We start from the raw sequence: 17,985 nt of genomic DNA, 5'->3' as shown, positions 1-17,985 counted from the left end.
TTATGGATGGATTTAATGAATCCACAGTAGGGGTTAGCACTGGAAAACAGATTTATTGTAACTATGGTAGGATCGGAAGACAAACACGAAGACAGTTTGGTCCTCCATAGGAATTACATGTTTTAAATAAAGCAATCATAGACATAGAGGAAGTCTTTTTTTTTTTTAAGTGATGTGCTGGGATACAGCTTTCATGCCATTGAAAGGAAGAGTTATCAACAACACCACTCCTGTAGAATTACAATAATAAATACTTCATTTAATAATGGGTGCAAAATTTAATCTGCCTATTTAATCTGCCAAAATAGGAAGAGAGATAGTTGAACCTCAGCAGTTTGGTTACACAGGTATAGGCTTCTGTCCAGTGAGAAACTGTGACAGTACTTCCTTTATAATCCAGAACCTTAATGGTTACTTAAAATATTTAAGATTGCAGATAGGCTAGCAGTTGTATTGCTCTTACCTAATGGCTTAATTGTAACCATCTCATTAAAGTCTCTCCTTAGGGGGGAGATGGGCAGTGATAAAATTTGACAAATAAATAAAGTTAAATGCTCCTAAATCTGTGGATTTCACCTGATTCAAAGGCACATTTGATTACATATCAAGCTTGCAATTTCCTTAAATATTTGCTTTTCAAAAGGAAGAAAATTCTCCCAATTACTCCTGATTCCATGTGGAAGAACCACATAAAAAGTTGTTTAAACTGCTTTCAAATATTAGAATTTCCTCAACGTAGTGAATGGTCCATAAAAAAGTTGTCCTCCAGGCATTTTAGCTCAACCCCTATTGTAAAAGTATATTGCCTTCTACTTCAGTCCTGCAACCATCTATTTTCTACAAGTCAGCATGCATAAATAGTTACCAAGCCATGTGCCTTCAGCTGCTGCTGTAGGCAGCTATCTGCGGACTTAATATATTGTGTTAGTGAGGAAGGGACATTCATACTCCTCCAAAGGGCTAGTTTCACACAAAAATGTTTGTGTGAGGACTAGCATTTAAAGATGAATGCACTGTCTCCAAAACTTATCCTAAAATTTTGCTGCTTCTTCTAAAGCCTCTAAGAATGGCCTATGCTATATTTTAAGAATAATTTTCTTCAAAGCCATCCCCAAAATGCTATCTGTTCTGCCTAGCTGCTTAAATGCTAAATATATTTTCTGCAGCACTATATGACTATAAAGCTCCTCTATAGTTGGCCCTATGATATATACAATGAGAGGAAGCATTTTTATTTGCATTTTTGTTCACTTCCATTGTAAAATTATTTGCAGGAATGCAATCCCATGTCTTTATCTCTGCAAGTTAACAATATTCTCATTTCTTTTAAACAACTTGATTTTTTTAGTTTTTTAAAAGCTAATCTTAGTAAATCTTCTGTTTTTCTTTTTGTTGTTTTGCAGCAGGCCTGGCCTGGAGGGACCCAACAAATTCTTCTGCCTTCCACCTGGCAACAACTTCCAGGGGTTGCATTGCACAATTCTGTCCAGCCTACAGCCGTGATTCCTGAAACAATTGGAAGTAACCAGCAGTTGGCTGATTGGAGGTTAGTCTTCTACAAAGCAGAAATGTAGGTAATATATAATATGAAAAAGAGTAGAAATGATGCAGTTTTTTCAGATTATATTTTCAAGGATAGATAACAAGATGTGTGGCATAATGGTAAACTAAAAAAAGGAATCCCTTCTCATTGTTTAGGATGCAGTTTTGTATGTCTCTCTGGGAGGCATCCTCAAGATATACCATCAAATCTCTGGAAAAAAAAATATACAGTTAATGTCTGATGTTTCAAATCCAAAGAAAGAACACTGTGACACAGTCATATATTCTCTGTTCAAAGATGTAGAGACCAAGCAAAACCTGTTATAATGTGGATAATATAAACATAGATCCTTCCCATTCCAGGATCCTGATTGGATACCACCCTCTAAGAATTGTTGTCTTCTGGTGTGTGTGTGTGTGTTTGTGTGCAGGCACGCCTTTGAGTCAGTGTTGATTCCTGGCGACTGCCTGGACAATTCCCTGCAGTTTTCTTGGCAATGTTTTTTGGAAATGGTTTGCCATTACCCCCTTCCTAGGGCTGAGAGAGAGTGACTGGCCCAAAGTCATCTAGCTGGCTTTGTGCCTAAGACGGGACTAGAACTCATGGTCTCCTGGTTTCTAGCCTTATGCCTTAACCACTACACCAAACTGGCTCTGTCTTCTGGAGTGCATAAATAATAATAGGCATCTCTGTGTTATTTTCTTGTTTCCTTTAGAAATGCTCATTCACATGGAAATCAGTATAGCACTATCATGCAGCAGCCATCTTTGTTGACCAATCATGTGACTCTGGCTACAACCCAACCTTTAAATGTTGGAGTGGCTCATGTTGTAAGACAGCAGCAAAGTAATGTGGTACCAGCGAAGAAGAACAAACACCCATCTCACAGTGCCACAAAGTAAGCAATTATTTCCCCTGATTCTGAATAGGAATAGGCAGACAGTATTTTTCATATACACCCATTTTCTAGGTATTTTTAATATAACAACATTATGCCTATAGCCAATTAAATCCTCAAGCAAATTTGAACCCAGACAGTTATGCTAGATTTAAGTTAGCACCTATAGGTGTTTCTGTATTGTTAAGTAATAAGAATATGTAATTACTGAGGAAAGTAGAGAATAAAAATTTGATTACAGAGACTGGGACAAGCACTAGTATAAGAATGCTGCAAGACTTAAAATCTAAATGACATGCTTTTGTACTGGGTTGTACATGATTATTTGAGCTGGAACAACTGTGCAAGCTCAGAGCCATCCATAATGTATCAGCTCGGTTTGTGCTTTTGGTGGATGAATTTATTTATCATAACTATCAATGTATCTTCCCCATAGGCCTGCATCTACTTTAGAGGCTGTTCCATCTCAAGTCTACTCTCTAATTGGAAGCAGTCCTCTGCGTGCCACATCTTCTTCCTCCAATGCTCTCCTTCCAGTGCAAGAGCAGCATCAGCCCATTGTTATTCCAGATACCCCCAGCCCTCCTGTTAGTGTTATCACCATCCGCAGTGACACTGATGAAGAGGAAGACAACAAATACAAACCTGGAAGGTAGAGGCATAAGCTTCTTTCAAAGGGAATTTCATATATGTAATTCATTAAGACATTACAATGAGAAAGAGTCATGAAGCAAAAAAGAGTAAGGGCTCATAGCTCAATGGTTGAGTATATGATTTTCAGGTGACAGGTCCAAGGCTCAGTCTCTGGAATCTTTAGGTAGGGTTGAAGGTGTCAAGAATCCCTTTTCTGAACCCCTGAAAAGTTATTTGTAGTCTGCATTGATAATTCTTGTCTAGATTCAACAATAGTTTGATGGGATATAAGGTCCTGTGTTCATATGTACATAAGTGTTATACATCTCATGTTACACACTGATGTAGAGCTAGTGGAAAAGTTCATCTGTTTTGAAGCATAGTGGCTTTCTCATACTTTTGAAGTTGTATAACTAAACAAACCTTTCACAGCTTTAATTTACTTCGAGGATTTGTGCTAGAAGTATTAGTTTTGGACTGGCTCCAAACTGTTCTCCATCATATAAAAAGTTGTGGACCTTGTTAGGTCAGTCTAACTTACCTTATAGGATAGTTGTGAGAATGAAATAAGATAGATTTCATGTATGCTACTCAAAGCTTTTGGAAAAGTGGTAGGATGCAAATGTATTTAATACAGTTTGTATTCAGAATAATACAAGAGTTGCAGGTGGATGCAGAATTCACATTTCGGTGTGCTCTGAAGCATTTTTTTGGAATCAGATCATTGACCGCATTGCACAACCTATGTTATTTCTTTTTATCTGACCTATTTGGGTTGCTGAATAGTTTGTATATGCATTTTTCTAAATACTGTAATAAGATTAAGATAAATAAGGTAAATAATAAGGTGCTATTGTTTTCTCATAGCTTGGGCATGAAGCAGAGATCCAACGTCATCAGCTATGTTACTGTTAATGACTCTCCTGATTCAGATTCTTCACTAACTAGCCCTTATGCATCAGATGCACTTTCCACGCTCAGGAGCTCTGGTGGTGCGCTGGAGCCAAGTAGAGGGGCGGCTGAAAGCTCCACCTCCCGTACCATTATTGTGCCTCTGAAAACACAGCTTAGTGACTGTACTGTAGCCACCCAGGCCTCAGGTAAGGTTCCTTGCCTACAAACTGTGTTGGTCTATAATGCAGGGCTGAGTTTTTTCCTCCCAGCTTTACCCAGGTTTTGCTAAAATATTGTGTGTGTTTTCTGTTAGTATTTGCCTGCACAGCTTTCATAATCAACATACCAAAGAGTAATTGTCAGCAGCAACATGTAGGCATTTCAGCTATTTGCTAAATGATGGCTCTTAGCCAAAAGGGAAAGGTTATCTGAGAATAAATAAATGCTTTTAAAAATATTCTTTATAATGGATACATTCAGAATACAACAAATTAATATAAATGTGATCTCCTTCAGAAAATAATAACAAATGTATTAATGACCAAACCTGATGTGCTTGTAAACTAAATGTTTCTCTTCAGTATGATGCATGCAAGAAGTATGTGTATGTGTGCATTCCTGTAACCTTATTAATATTTTCTTACTAAGTATTCTGTACTAATCACAGTTCTTTAGTTATATATAATATAAAAGAAAAACTGTTTACTAGGAAAAAGCAAAGGTATGCACAAATTTCTTCCAATTCAATATAATCATAATTTCCCCAAGTCATTCATAATGGTAGTCAATCTCTATTATTTATAATTAATCTTCCTCTTTAAGCATTAGGGTGGCAGATAGACCATTTTGAGATTTTAAGGTAAATCCCAACAGAGTGGGAAAATTTTATTTGTAGCAAATGCAAAAAAGAAAGAGATGTGTAAAAGCTTCCAGAATCAAGCTCAGAATTTCTAAATTTTACTACTCTATTGTTATCTCATTAACTTGTACAACTATACAGTTGGTAAAGGATTTTTTTCTCATTTGTAATATTATTTCCTTCCATTATAATTAGATAGTTATGTATTTTTAATAGAGTTGCAGTGATTATTTTACATTTTTTCTTTAACTTTGGTTTAGTAAAAATCTTTCTCCCATTTAGATTGTGCAGGTATCTATTTCTAGAAACCTCTTTGTCCATATATTCCCAGGCTGCTTTTGCTTTGTTCTGCAGCACTCATAGTTGAGGCAACCCAATCTACAATTTAACACATGTGGAATGATAATACATTTTATGTAGCCAATTAAATATGGCTATCTAATAGTCTCACTGAATGCAGTAAAGGAAGCAGTCAAGAATATTTAATTAATATAAAGCCATCAATGTGCTGACTGTTACTGGGATAGTGTAATTTAAATTAATAGTAATGGGTTTGATTGGCTGGTTGGTTTGTTTCACTAGTTATATTGTGGAATTTTTAAAAAAGTTTTGTATACCGCCGAGAATCACAAGGTTGCAGTTGTTTAAAAATCAAACTAATAAAACAATAAAAAGAATAAGGGCACTAGAAGTGTGCTTAATTATCACTCCAAGAGGAGAGTTGTTAAAAATATACCTTAAAGCCTGTGAATGCTTTAAAATACTTCCCTAAAATTAGATTATTTTAAGATCTGGTTTCAAACCTTAAAGCTGGTTCTTGTTAAGTACTTTCTTTAGCTCAGGCACCAATGCAATAGGTTGGTGGATAGTTTGGAAAGATTAACTTTCATGGAAATATTAACTTCCCTTTTCCTTCTTTATAGCAGTACTGAAAACTTTTTTTGTGGGTTTGGGGGGCAAACATTTTGGGGCTCTTTTTTGCCATTTTAATTAAGAGTTTTATGCTGATAGGATTTTATATATTGTTAGTATTGTAATTCTTCTGTGTGTGCAGGTTTTGATTACTTGGTTAAGAAGTATATGCAGTAATGTGAAGGAAATAAGATAATAAACTAGATGTTGGTTAGGGGGCACATCTTGGAGGGCTTAGCATGAACCCCTCCTCACCCACAGTTAAAAGGGCAAACCAATTTTGAAATGAATGTTATGTTCAGAAATAACTTGTGATATGATTGGTTTCCTGTTGTACAAATCAAAATGTTCATAGATATGTCCAAATTCTAGGACATCCAGTAGAGATCTAGAACATCTGGCCTCGGTTTAAAGCTCTTCCTAAAGCCTGCCTCTTTCCTTCCCCAGAGCTCCATCCCTTGTCCACTCATAGCTTCAAGAGGGCAGTGCCTTCCCCAGGACTTTGCCTTTCCCCTTTGGTGACACCTTGATATGGTTTATCCCCAAAGAGTTTTGGGCCTTATTCAGGAACTTTTTCTTTTAAAAATTTAAGGAGATACCTAGCTTTTGGACTGGATCCTCTTTCCAGGTTTATTAAAAAGGAGGCTATTTTATGGAGGAAATTTGGTGGTTTTTATTGTAGGAGTCTTTAACCTGAGCAAGATTAAGCCAATGGCATCTGTAAGTGGGCAGACTTCAGGATGTTGTATCACACCAACTGGATATCGGCAACATCGGGTAGTGACAAATGGTGTACAGCCACTCAACCTTAGCCAGGTATGTAGAACTATTTTGCCTGCTATATCCTGCTGCGATGTTCAGCTTATTAGCAGTTAACAGTGCTACATAGTAAAGGAACATTTAAAAAGGAAATCCCAAAATAGGAATTTGTGATAGATGGAAATTTCAAGGGGCAATGGTACTGAAACAAATTTGCATTTGGTGGTTGATTCTGTTTTTGCTTCATAAATTCTGGAGTTGGACAGGACCATAAGGATCATGTAATTCAGCCCTCTGCATTGTCCAGGAAAACCCATTAAACCATCCTCATGCCTCCTTTTTGGAGCAAGATTAATCAGATATCAGATTTCTGACCATTTTGGGCTCATGAGCATGGCCACTGGCATCCACTACAAACCATAATGATGAAAAGTAATACATTGTGTGTTGCAATGTCACAATGCACACCATAACTTTAATATTTGTGTTCAAATACTGAGTGCAAGTTTGTACATCACGAGGTTTGTGTTGTGAGGTAGCAACACACATTTCATCATTTGCCCCCACCCCCCCTCCCCTGACAGATGACTATGAGCATGGCTAGAAATTTGAAGAAACAGTGACAAAACTACACAATGGCTGCTGTGGGCGTCTGTCTAGGCCGAAAAAAAAAAATGCTGTCAAGGCCTGTTGACTTAGAGTGATCAACCAAATTTCCCCCCAGAGTTGAGTGCAAGGTAAAGATTGGATGTGAGCCCAAATACTAAACCCTATATTTATCTCTGCAGTGCATAACCAAGAATACTATTTTCACATAACTAAACTAAAAAAGTTTGGTTCCCCAGAAACTATTCTCCCAATTTCAAATAGATCAATGAATTATCAGCCTAAATGGCATGCATGCACACTGTCACCCCTGCCCCTCTGCCAGCAGCAAACCATGAAATGCATATCCCAGAAAGCAAACAGGCAAATGATTTAGATAGATGTCCCCTGGAAAAGCCAAAAAGGCAACCTATTCCTCCTCCCCAAGATTGTGTCATAGAATGCTCTCAGATACACCCTACAAAGAAGGGAAATGGATGGTGCAGAATATTTCCTTTACTATGCAGTTGTAGATGTTAATTTTTCTGAAAATGAAAATACAAATTAGGGGAGCTAGGAAGGCTGTTTATGGAGTTGAAGTATCTCTGAGTGCTACGTTGCAAGCCCCAGAAGGTAGATCCTATTTGAGTGGAAAAAGTACTCTTCATCTGATACGTGCCAGGAGCATTGCTTTGTCTCCCTCTCCTCCTCCTCCTATCATAAGTTTCTTTTAATATTGTTAAAAGAAGTATAATATTGTTCTGAATGCTTTCTTTCTAAGCCTTTTCCTTGCTTTGTAGAACCAGCAAGCAACTGTACTGGCCTCTCAAGAGAGAAGTGGAAATCCAGCTCCCCGCAGACAGCAGGCCTATGTTGCTCCCCTGCCAACAACAATTGCTCAGGCTCCGTATACATTCCAGCATAGTAGCCCAGTCCACCCTCACTTGGCAGCAGCCACAGCAAGCCAGCCTCACATGTACACCTACGCGCCTACTACTGCTGCCACCCTGGGCTCCACAAATTCAATTGCTCATCTCTTTTCCCCTCAGGGCTCCTCCAGGCATACCACATACACAACTCATCCAAGCACTCTGGTGCACCAGGTCCCAGTCAGTGTGGGGCCCAGCTTGCTAACCTCTGCCAACGTAGCACCTGCTCAGTATCAACATCAATTTGCTGCCCAGTCCTACATTGGTGCTTCCAGAGGATCTGCGATTTACACTGGATACCCACTAAGCCCTACCAAGATTAATCAGTATTCTTACTTGTAGTTTTGGGGCAGAGATTGACTTGAAATGGTGAATGATCATAGAGGTGAAGGGATCTGCAGTAGGTTTTGCAGTATTCTCACAGTTCCACAACAGGAACCTCTGTGGAATTCAAGGAAAATAATGGGGAATCATCCCCTTGTTGACAGTTCTGCTTATGCTCTCCAGAATCAGGTGGCACTGTTGGTGGAGCCCTGCTGTTCGGGGGAAACTTAAGGGATGACTGGGTAGAATCTTTTGAATCAAATTCTCATTAAGATTTTACATTTAATTTTTATTCATGCTTTAAAAACAAACAACTAAGGCCTGAACCCCATTTATTTAAAACTATTGTGTTAATCAGAAGGGAAAAGCAAATCAATGACTTTTTTTTAAAGAAGCTGTTCTTTAAAAAACTTATTAGAGTTAAATAGTACTTGTTTAAATTATTTTAGCAGCTTGCACAAACTCATATTGCCACTAAAATGCACATTTAACTCTAGGTTGCTAGGGCTGTTTTATAAACTTGAGTTAGTATTTTAAATTTAATTTTGTAATTCATATTCTTGATCGGCAAGAGCTGAATTCTGCAAAAGCAGTTATTTCCTCCCTGTTCAGCTTATCTGTGTACATAGACATATGTATATTGCTCTCCAACTCCTTGATTTTAATTATTTCTGTTGAAGGATAGCGTAGCATTTTTGTAAACAGTTTCCATTTAAACCACATATTTTTTAATGTGTGAATTTCCAAAATGAAGGTGTGAGGATTTTTTAAACATAATTGCAGAAATATGAATTTGCTTTCTGTTGTGAGATCACAGTCTGTAATGTTATGGCTGCATTGTCCAGAAGCTCTTGCTCTTACCTGAAAATATTTAGGATTGCATTACTGTTTTCAGGGCAGAAGCCACTGGGAATTTCTTCCTGTGAGGCTCAGTAAACTGAATAGAGATGCAGTTTCTGGAGAGTTTATCTGAAGTCTAGGCCATTAGATTATACTCCTTCAGTTTAAAAATAACATTTAGAGCTGGATTCTTTTCTCAGAAATGCAAGGGTCTCTAACCCATCTTATCTTTCCTTGCCTGCTTCATTTAGCTGAAGAATCCAAAATTCACTTTAACATCAACCTAACTGAAATGTAAACCTTTTATACTTCGGCCAGCATCTCCTTCCAGGAATTTGTTGGCAGGAAACATTAAAGCGCTCTTATTAAGACTTGTATACAATACATGCATGTAGGAATTGCAAAAACATGACACACAAATTGCAGATTTTAAATGTTTATTACTGAATTTAAAACTATTTTAGAAGTTTTGTAATGGTGATGTTTTAATATTTTACAGAAAATGAAATATGTACATATTGATTAGAATTAAATACAACAAGCAAAATTTCCTGCTAATCCCAAATGTTCTGTCTTTGTAATCAAAATGTGTAGTGATTATACTTGAACTCTGTACTTAAGTGTTTGTCTAACTCTTAAATGTTTCTGGGGATGAAATTGATATATTCCTTTGTATTTAAACCAAAATGAGTTGTTAATACATGTTGGAATGTATGTGAAATAATGCAATCGCCTAGAGCTCATCACTGTAGCACTGAGAGAGAAAGAGAAAAGAAAAAAAAAGCTGCATGAGAGACAAGGATATCTTCTGATTTGTTTTGCACAGGTATGTGTGACTGGTGTGTACCTCCCCACCCCCCCAATATTGTAGTGCCTTAAATGATTATGTAGTGTGACTAGAGTTTACAGTGAGCTTGCCTTATGATGGACCAGCAAGCCCCTCCGCTCTCCGTCAAATTGAAGCAATTCATCAAATATGTCCCACTAAGGATAGATATAGGTGGCAAAACCATTTTGCTTTAAGTTTCAATGCCAACACACATGGAACAATGGGCATCATTCAGCCAAAGCTGAGTACTTCTGTAGTCTCACTTACTTCAGCTGGAAAGTTAAGAATGTTTATAGTTTATTCCCCCTGAAACTGCTGAGTGAGTTCAGACATCAAGCCAAGCTGTGCATTTGTTAACCACAATATAAACACAGGCTACAGTTTGAGTTTCCAGTTGGATGATAGCCAAGCCATGATGTAGGATAGTTTCCTCTAGAAAGTATTGGCTTATTCAGCCTGATGCACTCTAGACAGACAGTTCCTTCAAGATTTGCCGATCAGCCTGCCATGCTGTTTGGGGGTTAATGGGAATTGGCATGTCTAGAGTAGGCCAGCTTGGGGAAAGCCGTTCTACATCATGGTTTGGCCATGGTGGTGTATGTACTTTGGAGACAGAATAATTTGGTTTGCGAGTTCAAACAATGATATAGTTTGTAGTCAGGTTCAAATTGCAGCTTCTAACCAAGGCTTAGTGTGGTGTCAGAAATGTTTCAGTTTAGCTGGATTATGTCCTAAGTATTTTATTTTGAGTAACCCTTTTTTCTCCTTCAAAATTTTAACTGTTCTAACTGTTGATGCATCTTTAAGAGAGTATTATGCTAGGAATGCATTGGGAAATGTATTTGGTATTTCAGAGGTGTTTAAGCATGTGCAATTTCTTTCCCTTAGGTCATACTGTAACATTATCACCCACCATTATCACTTATAAGCAGAAATTGCTTATAAAATATTTCTAGTCTGGTGTTACAATTAGAACTTTTATACCAAAGAGAGCTTACTGGAAAGCACATGATCAAAGTTTTGTTCAACACCACTAGTAATTTGGCGCTTTTGGAAAGCTTTGAGATCTGTAGCACTTGGTGTGAGGAAATGAACACATGAACTGGCCTGCTAGTGGTGAGTGTTTAAATCAATATGATTTCCTGAGTTCTATCACAATTGTTTGTTTCACCACTGCCATTATGCAAAGAATGTCCTTGGCCAAATGGAGAATTAATTGTCTTGGAGAGTGGTATTGCTACAGCAATAAAAGGCTTTAACAGCCTTGGAACCCAGTTTGTATTCCATCCAATCTACATTATATGGCTAGATTTTGTACTTTACACACACACAAAAATCTAAGAAGATTAAACCAATTTCTGGAACATGCATGTTCACATGTTATAATAGTCCAAATGTGAACAATTTATGAAATGGTAACTGGCAATAACTCTGACCCGCTAGTCAGGAATTCGGGGGAAGGGGGGGGTCATGATTTCAGTGAGGCCAAGATTTCAGAGGTCTTAAAGCTACTTACCCCAATAGTTCTAGATAGTCTGTGGACCACAAGCCTTACAGTTTCCTTTCTAATGAGGAATCTGTTGTCTCTGGCAATAGAGGAGAGTGGTTAACAGCATGACTAGCTGTGAACATTTGTTTACTGTACTCTTGTTCTCTTGTAATTTTTTCCTCTGTGTTGATGTGAAGATAACCAAGGAATTTCAGTTCTTTACATCACTGGTGTCAACACATTCTGTTGCTGTAACATTCTCAAAATAGTTTTCTGCTTAGTGCCAAGCCCATTATTATCGCCCCACCCCTGGTATGACCTGTAGCTCAATCCACCTTACAGAAATTTTGAAAGTGGATTTTTTTCCAATTAAAAATGTTGCTAGAATGTTTCCAGTGCAGACAAGGATTTTCAGTGAATCTGCTTGGAAAATGTAAAGTACAGGTCTAAAAAACCCCCTATCCTTCAAAGGATTAGTCATATTTTTACCTCAAGTCAGTTCACTTCTACTGAGTGAACACAAGAATTGGCTTTTCAAGACAAAAGTTTTGTTTAAAGTATAATTATATATTAGAGTTAAGCAATTATGAATAATTAACAAAAGACATTTTCCCAAGCTCTTGATTCTGGCTTCCTCAGCAATTTGCTCCAGAGACCAGACGCTTCATATCTGGAAGCAAACGAGTATATATTAAGGGTTTTCCCTAGAAGGCCTCCTTCTCACAAAGCAGGTGAGATGGCAAGTTACACACACAGCATGCTACTGCCTCTAAGCTCTTGTAAAATCTCACAATATGCACCTGGAGTGTTTATCCAGATTGACACCATCCCAGGGAAGGAGACATAATTCCAGATGCTTTGGTTTGGGAACTCTTCTCCCAATTCACCTTCCCCCCAGGTACAGGAGTCAATAGTAGGTGGGAAATTTTAATCGACTTTGGCATCCGTATTGGGTCCAGGATGCTTCCTGGCTCCAGATGTAAGGGGATTTTTGAAAGTAACCTCTTATATGATTTGTGAGAACTAGGCCTTAGGGCAGTGTTTCTCAACCTTGGCTACTTGAAGATGTGTAGACTTCAACTCCCAGAATTCCCCAGCCAGCATGGGGAGTTGGAGTTGAAGTCCACACATCTTCAAGTGGCCAAGGTTGAGAAACACTGCCTTAGGGGCATCTTTTTCTCCCAGTGCATTTCCAGGTTGCCTCACAGTGAAAGAAGAGAGAACAATAGCCTCACACTTGTGCAGCCTACATGTAAATGAACCTATATTAATGCACAAAAATCAACATGTTTCAAAAACAGTCTCCTTTTCTGAGGGAATTTGGAATACCCCCATAATATCACGGCTGCATTTTTGCATGCAGCCGAATATTTGTGCAAGTTCTGAAATCTGTAGAACTTGCATGTGGGCAGCTGTGCTTTTCTCTGCAACCTGAGCTCATTTGCAAGTAAACTTAATTTTAGTAATAGCAAGACAAAATATGCTTTACCTAGTCACACTTGTGATTGATTAAACTGATTATTTAACATTCTTGATAGCTGAACTTTCACCTCATTGCTCTTGATACTCCACTGCAAAGGCAGCTTCTGAGCTTTACTGCTTGCACATAGTTAAACAGTGCAGTACCATACCTCTGATTTCAATATTTTTTTTAAAAAAAACATGAAATTCAATTGCTTCTAGGTGACTGGGATTGGCACAGCCCTGCTTTCTTGTTTTAATTTTTAACTTATGAATGGTGCCGCATGTTGACATAGTTGTTTGTTGCTAAACTTTATATAATGTGTGATTTCAGATTCAGCTTGAACTATTATCTAATTCACTACATGTAGCAGTGCATTATATGTAATGTTAGTATTTCTGCTTGACTCCTTGATATTGCAATGGAATTCCTACTTTATTAAATGTATTTGATATGCTAGTTTACTGTGTAGAATTTAACTTTTTTCTGGTTGTGCTCTTCCTTTTTACAAGCCGCTAGATAAAGGTAGTTTCTGACAATTATTGATCTATGTTTGTATTGCCAATGTACTTAGGGGATAATGTAAAAATCATTTTAACAAAAGGAAATACAGATATTTAAAAACTTTAATACTAACTATATGGGAAAAGGGTCCATTGTGAAAACACGGTTTATCTTTGGATTCAATGTTTGTCTTTGGTTTTACAAAGTAGCTTGTATTTTAAGTATTTTCTACATAATATGGTAAAAATGTAGAACAATTGCAATGCATCAATAAAAAAAGTTACTTTTCTGTATTCTATTAATTTGTTGATTTCTGACTTGAGGGTTTGAAAAGCCCCTGTTGTTAACTCCTTTTTTAAATTGCAGTTGTACAGCAAGATAAAGTAAAAGAAGGAAATGGTACCAGATCCATTTTTATTAAAAGAATACCATGTAAAAGGAACAAAAAGGGGAAAGGGAGGTCTCCTTTAAGAGAACAGGGAATTTGCCAGCAATATGTGGTAGAGTTGGTAGGTTGAGAGTGGAGCATAATTTGAAGTCAGGATCAAAAGGAAATCCTGTTGAGTGTGGAGATGATCTGAGGATGGAATATCTCATAGCTAGACAGACTAGGTGTTTTTGTTTCCTCTTAGTTCCATCTGGGCTGAGAGGCAGTGATCTGCATCCATACGCTACACAAAGAACTGAGAGCAAAGAAAATGGAACTTTAGCAATGACATGGAGAGCAGAGGCCAGAGAATCATAGGGTTGGGAGGGACCACTGCTTAATAGTCTCAGGAAATTCATTCTTATTTCCAGGTTGGATCTCCCTCTGATGAGCTTCCACCCATTGCTTCTTGTCCTACTCTCAGCTGCTGAGGAGAATAAGTTGACACCTCTTGCCTGGGGCAGCCCTTCAAGTATTGGAAGGCTGCTATCATGGCTCCCCTCAGTCTTCTCTTCGTTAAGCTAAACATATCTAGATGCTTTACCGTTCTTCATAGGATTTAGCCTCCAGACCCCTTATCATCTTTGTCATTCTCGCTGTACAGCAGCTCAGTTCAGAATATTCTAAGGGAGATGGTTATATTCCCTCTTTCTGCTCACTTCCACCCATCCAGCTATCTCCATTTTCCAGGCCTTTCTGTTCTGGGTAGGCATCCTTTTTTCCAGCCACACACTTCCATAGGATCATGGTATATATTTAGGCAACTGAAAAGTTGCAAGGAGACCCTTTTCAGTTGCAGCATGAGCCAAGTGAGCCATAGACTTGGGTCTAGGTATCCTGTGGGAATCTCACATTGCTGCAGGCTAAGGCAAAAGCCATAGATGCGGGGACAATCGAGGCCCAAACAACACTAACTGCAGTTAGCCCCTTTGCAGGGGATACTAAGCAGCAGGTGACTTGTTTCTGATCCTGCCCTGCCCCCACATATATGTATGTTTAGATACACAAACATATGCTAAATGTGATTATTTCTGCTCATGATGCTCATCTCTTCTGATTCATTTGGAAGAAATGAAGGGTGAAGTTCAACATTTAAGAGTTTCAGGTAGACTATTCAAATATCTCCATGTACTATGCTCTATCACAAGAAACTGGGAACTGGCTTGTAAATTAGTATTCCTTTGCAGTATGGGCAAAGCTTTTATGTATACTCTTTGAATCAAGACCCCAAGGCTGCCCAGAGTCATTGAGAGGCAGCATACAAATTTAACAATATTATTATTACTACTACTACTACTACTACTACTACTATTATGTAATCTACAATTAGATTCACAGTCTAAGTCTGGTGGAAATTTAATAATACTGGTCCTAACCAAGGACCTAAGAATGATTAAGGTAGCATCTAAGAATATAGGCAGTTCCAAGCAGGGTGGTTTTTTGTAAAATTAGGGTATTCAGGTCCAATAAATTCAATATTTTCAGATATTGAGGGAGTCCTTTAGGTATTGCTCCGAGGGCTCCAGTCATGATTGGTATAACAATGGATTTCTTTTTCCATAGGTATTCAACTTTGATCTTCAAGTCGTGGTATTTTGTAATTTTTTCCAATTGATAATGAGTCTTGGAAAATTCCACTTTTGATTTCGACTTCTCCTAACTCTTCCCCATTAGCCATGAACTTCATTCACAAAAACTTCACTGAAGTATTCATAAATTGCCAAGTGTTTCTGCTGATTCCAAAAATTTTGAGATGTTTCTCAATCCAGCTATGTGAAACAAAATCAAATGCCTTTTTATAGTCAATCTAAGTCATAAATTTGTTCTTTTTTTCAAATTCTTCAAAACCAACTTGTCAATTATTATTGCATTCAAAACCTATTTTGCTGTCAAAAATTAAAGTGTATATGCAGCATATTTGAACTAAATATTTTATAAGGTGCCTTCTTCAATAGCTAACAGACTGTTAGCTATTAGCCTTACCACAAGAAATCATGGGTTGTATTGTAGATGAACCTGTGGTGGCTCACCTCTCTAGGCTGGGTCACAGACCCTACAAAACATAGGGCAGAGAGGGCAGTGAAAAAAATAGATGGAGCTGCATCCTTCTGTTAGATTCTTGGCAATCCCCTCACTCAAAAAATGTGTCGGGGATGGACTTCCAGGGGAGGCATTTTGAACTGAAGACATCTCTGTGAAAGTGGAGCCAACAACTGTGGCAAAGACCAAAGAACCAGTGAGTAGACTGGTTCTTTGGAACCTATCCAGACAAGCAGAGGATGAGAGATCACCCACATGTGCTCCGGATGGCTGCTCTATATACCATGAACAGCGGTCTTCCATGGGTTTGAGCGCAGGGAGAGGAAGGGATTAGCCATCTTGCTCACAACTGGCTGCCTTTATAGGTCATCGCCAGTACCTTGAAATGCACCCAGAAGCAAACTGGCAACCAATGTAGCCCACTGGGCAGATGTGTATTGTGCACCTATCAAGGGCTGCTCATAACTGCCCACACAGCTGCATTTTATACCAGCTGAAACTTGCAAATACTTTTGAGGGCAGCCCTGTGTACAGCGAATTGCAGTAATCCATACAAGAGGTGGCCAAGGTATGAATGATCATGAGCAGAGCCTCCCAGTCCAGAATAGACACAAATGGTGCACAACACACAGTTGAGCAAAGAGCCTCCTGGCCATGGCTGCCACCTGTTACTTGAACAGGAGCCATGAGTCCAGAAGGACCCCCAAATTGCACACAGGTTCTGTTTGGGGCAGTGCAACCCCATCCAGACAAGGGATGGAAAGTCCCCAGAACTAAGGAGCCGCAACACGCAAAGTCACTCAGTCTTGTTTGGGTTGAGCTGAAGCCTGTTCTTCCCCATTCAAATTCCCACAGCCTCCAGACCCAAGACAGGACCACCACAGCATCTCAATTGGCCTGGGGTGGATATGTAAAGCTGGGTATTATCAGCATACTGATGGTACCTCACTCTGTGCTAACAGATAACCTCACCCCTCGGAAGAAAGTACTGAACTCTGTGACATCCCACAAACCGGGCTGAGGACCGGGACCTCTCCTCCCCAATCAACACTGACTGGAACTGGCCCTGTAGGAAAGAAGAAAACCAGCACAACACAGTGCTGCCTGCTTCCAACCCCTGAGCTGATCTAGAAGGGTACCATGGTAGATGGTATCGAAAGCTGCTGAGAGGTCAAGAAGAGCAAGGACGGATGCAGTATCCCATCCCACTCCCACCAGAGGTCATCCAGAAGTGTGACCAATGCTGTTTCTGTCCCATACCGAGGCCTGAATCCTGACTGAAAGGGGTCCAGATAACCTATTTCCTCCAGGATCCTCATAAGCTGCTGCATGACTCCCTTCTTAACAACCTTTGCTAAAAAATATGTTATTAACCTGAATAGGCTACACTACTTTCTTCTGATTCTGCCTAATTAAGCTTTCCTAATCCATCTAGATAGGATATTTTTCCTTCTTGCCCTACTTTCCTTATCATAACATGAAGCTGATAGCAATTTGTTCTTGCAATAATCAGTAGATAGATACATAAGGTTTCAAGCTGAGAAGTATTTATTGGAATATACTTAGTGAAACATTAACTTCCACATTTTTCTAAATTAGATTTGGCAGGATTTAATCTGATATTAGAAATTCAAATTCCTGGTTCAACTTAATAAAGTATTTCAATCATTTTTCATTCCCTGTGTTTGGATATGTTATTTCCAGTGTACACCTAGCAATCAATAGTACATTGCAACGTCTATCCTACCTCAGGTAACTTTGGAAGCTAAGCAGTGTCTGCCCTGGTTAGACTTGAGTGGGGGAACCATCTGGGAATTCCAGTGCTATGCACCAGACTGCAAAGTTGAAAAAACATTTAAGAAAGCATTGGCATGAACAATGTTGAGAAAACTACTTGGATGTAATCAGTACGAACTGAGCTCAGCTCTAGGGCATCTTTACCTTTTATTAGATTTTTTTGTTTAAAAGAACACTCAGAGTGATTTATTGTTAAAGAAAAATGCAGATAGAAAAATGAAGAGAAAAAAAATAGAAAAAGTAAAATTTAAAACTAAAATA

General features: G+C 38.5%; 1 protein-coding gene across 4 annotated transcripts in view; it reads left to right on the top strand.

The window, feature by feature from the left end:
• The window catches only part of HIPK1 (homeodomain interacting protein kinase 1), a 43,307-nt gene extending 29,549 nt beyond the window's left edge, over window positions 1-13,758 (top strand). For 3 of the 4 annotated variants that reach the window (XM_063297400.1, XM_063297398.1, XM_063297401.1), the window contains 6 exons: window positions 1,404-1,546; window positions 2,259-2,441; window positions 2,878-3,093; window positions 3,942-4,174; window positions 6,422-6,555; window positions 7,884-13,758. In XM_063297400.1, coding sequence (XP_063153470.1) covers window positions 1,404-1,546; window positions 2,259-2,441; window positions 2,878-3,093; window positions 3,942-4,174; window positions 6,422-6,555; window positions 7,884-8,354 — 1,380 coding nt within the window. In that variant the 3' untranslated portion in view covers window positions 8,355-13,758. The remainder of the gene's footprint in view (window positions 1-1,403; window positions 1,547-2,258; window positions 2,442-2,877; window positions 3,094-3,941; window positions 4,175-6,421; window positions 6,556-7,883) is intronic. The other variant, XM_063297399.1, reaches the window with a different exon arrangement.
• Window positions 13,759-17,985: the final 4,227 nt, after the last annotated feature.

This window comes from Candoia aspera, chromosome 3 (assembly GCF_035149785.1).
Source record: "Candoia aspera isolate rCanAsp1 chromosome 3, rCanAsp1.hap2, whole genome shotgun sequence".
Classification (NCBI taxonomy): domain Eukaryota; kingdom Metazoa; phylum Chordata; class Lepidosauria; order Squamata; family Boidae; genus Candoia; species Candoia aspera.
The sequence above is the reverse complement of the archived record's forward strand: the minus strand, read 5'-3'. Positions and strand labels throughout refer to the sequence as shown.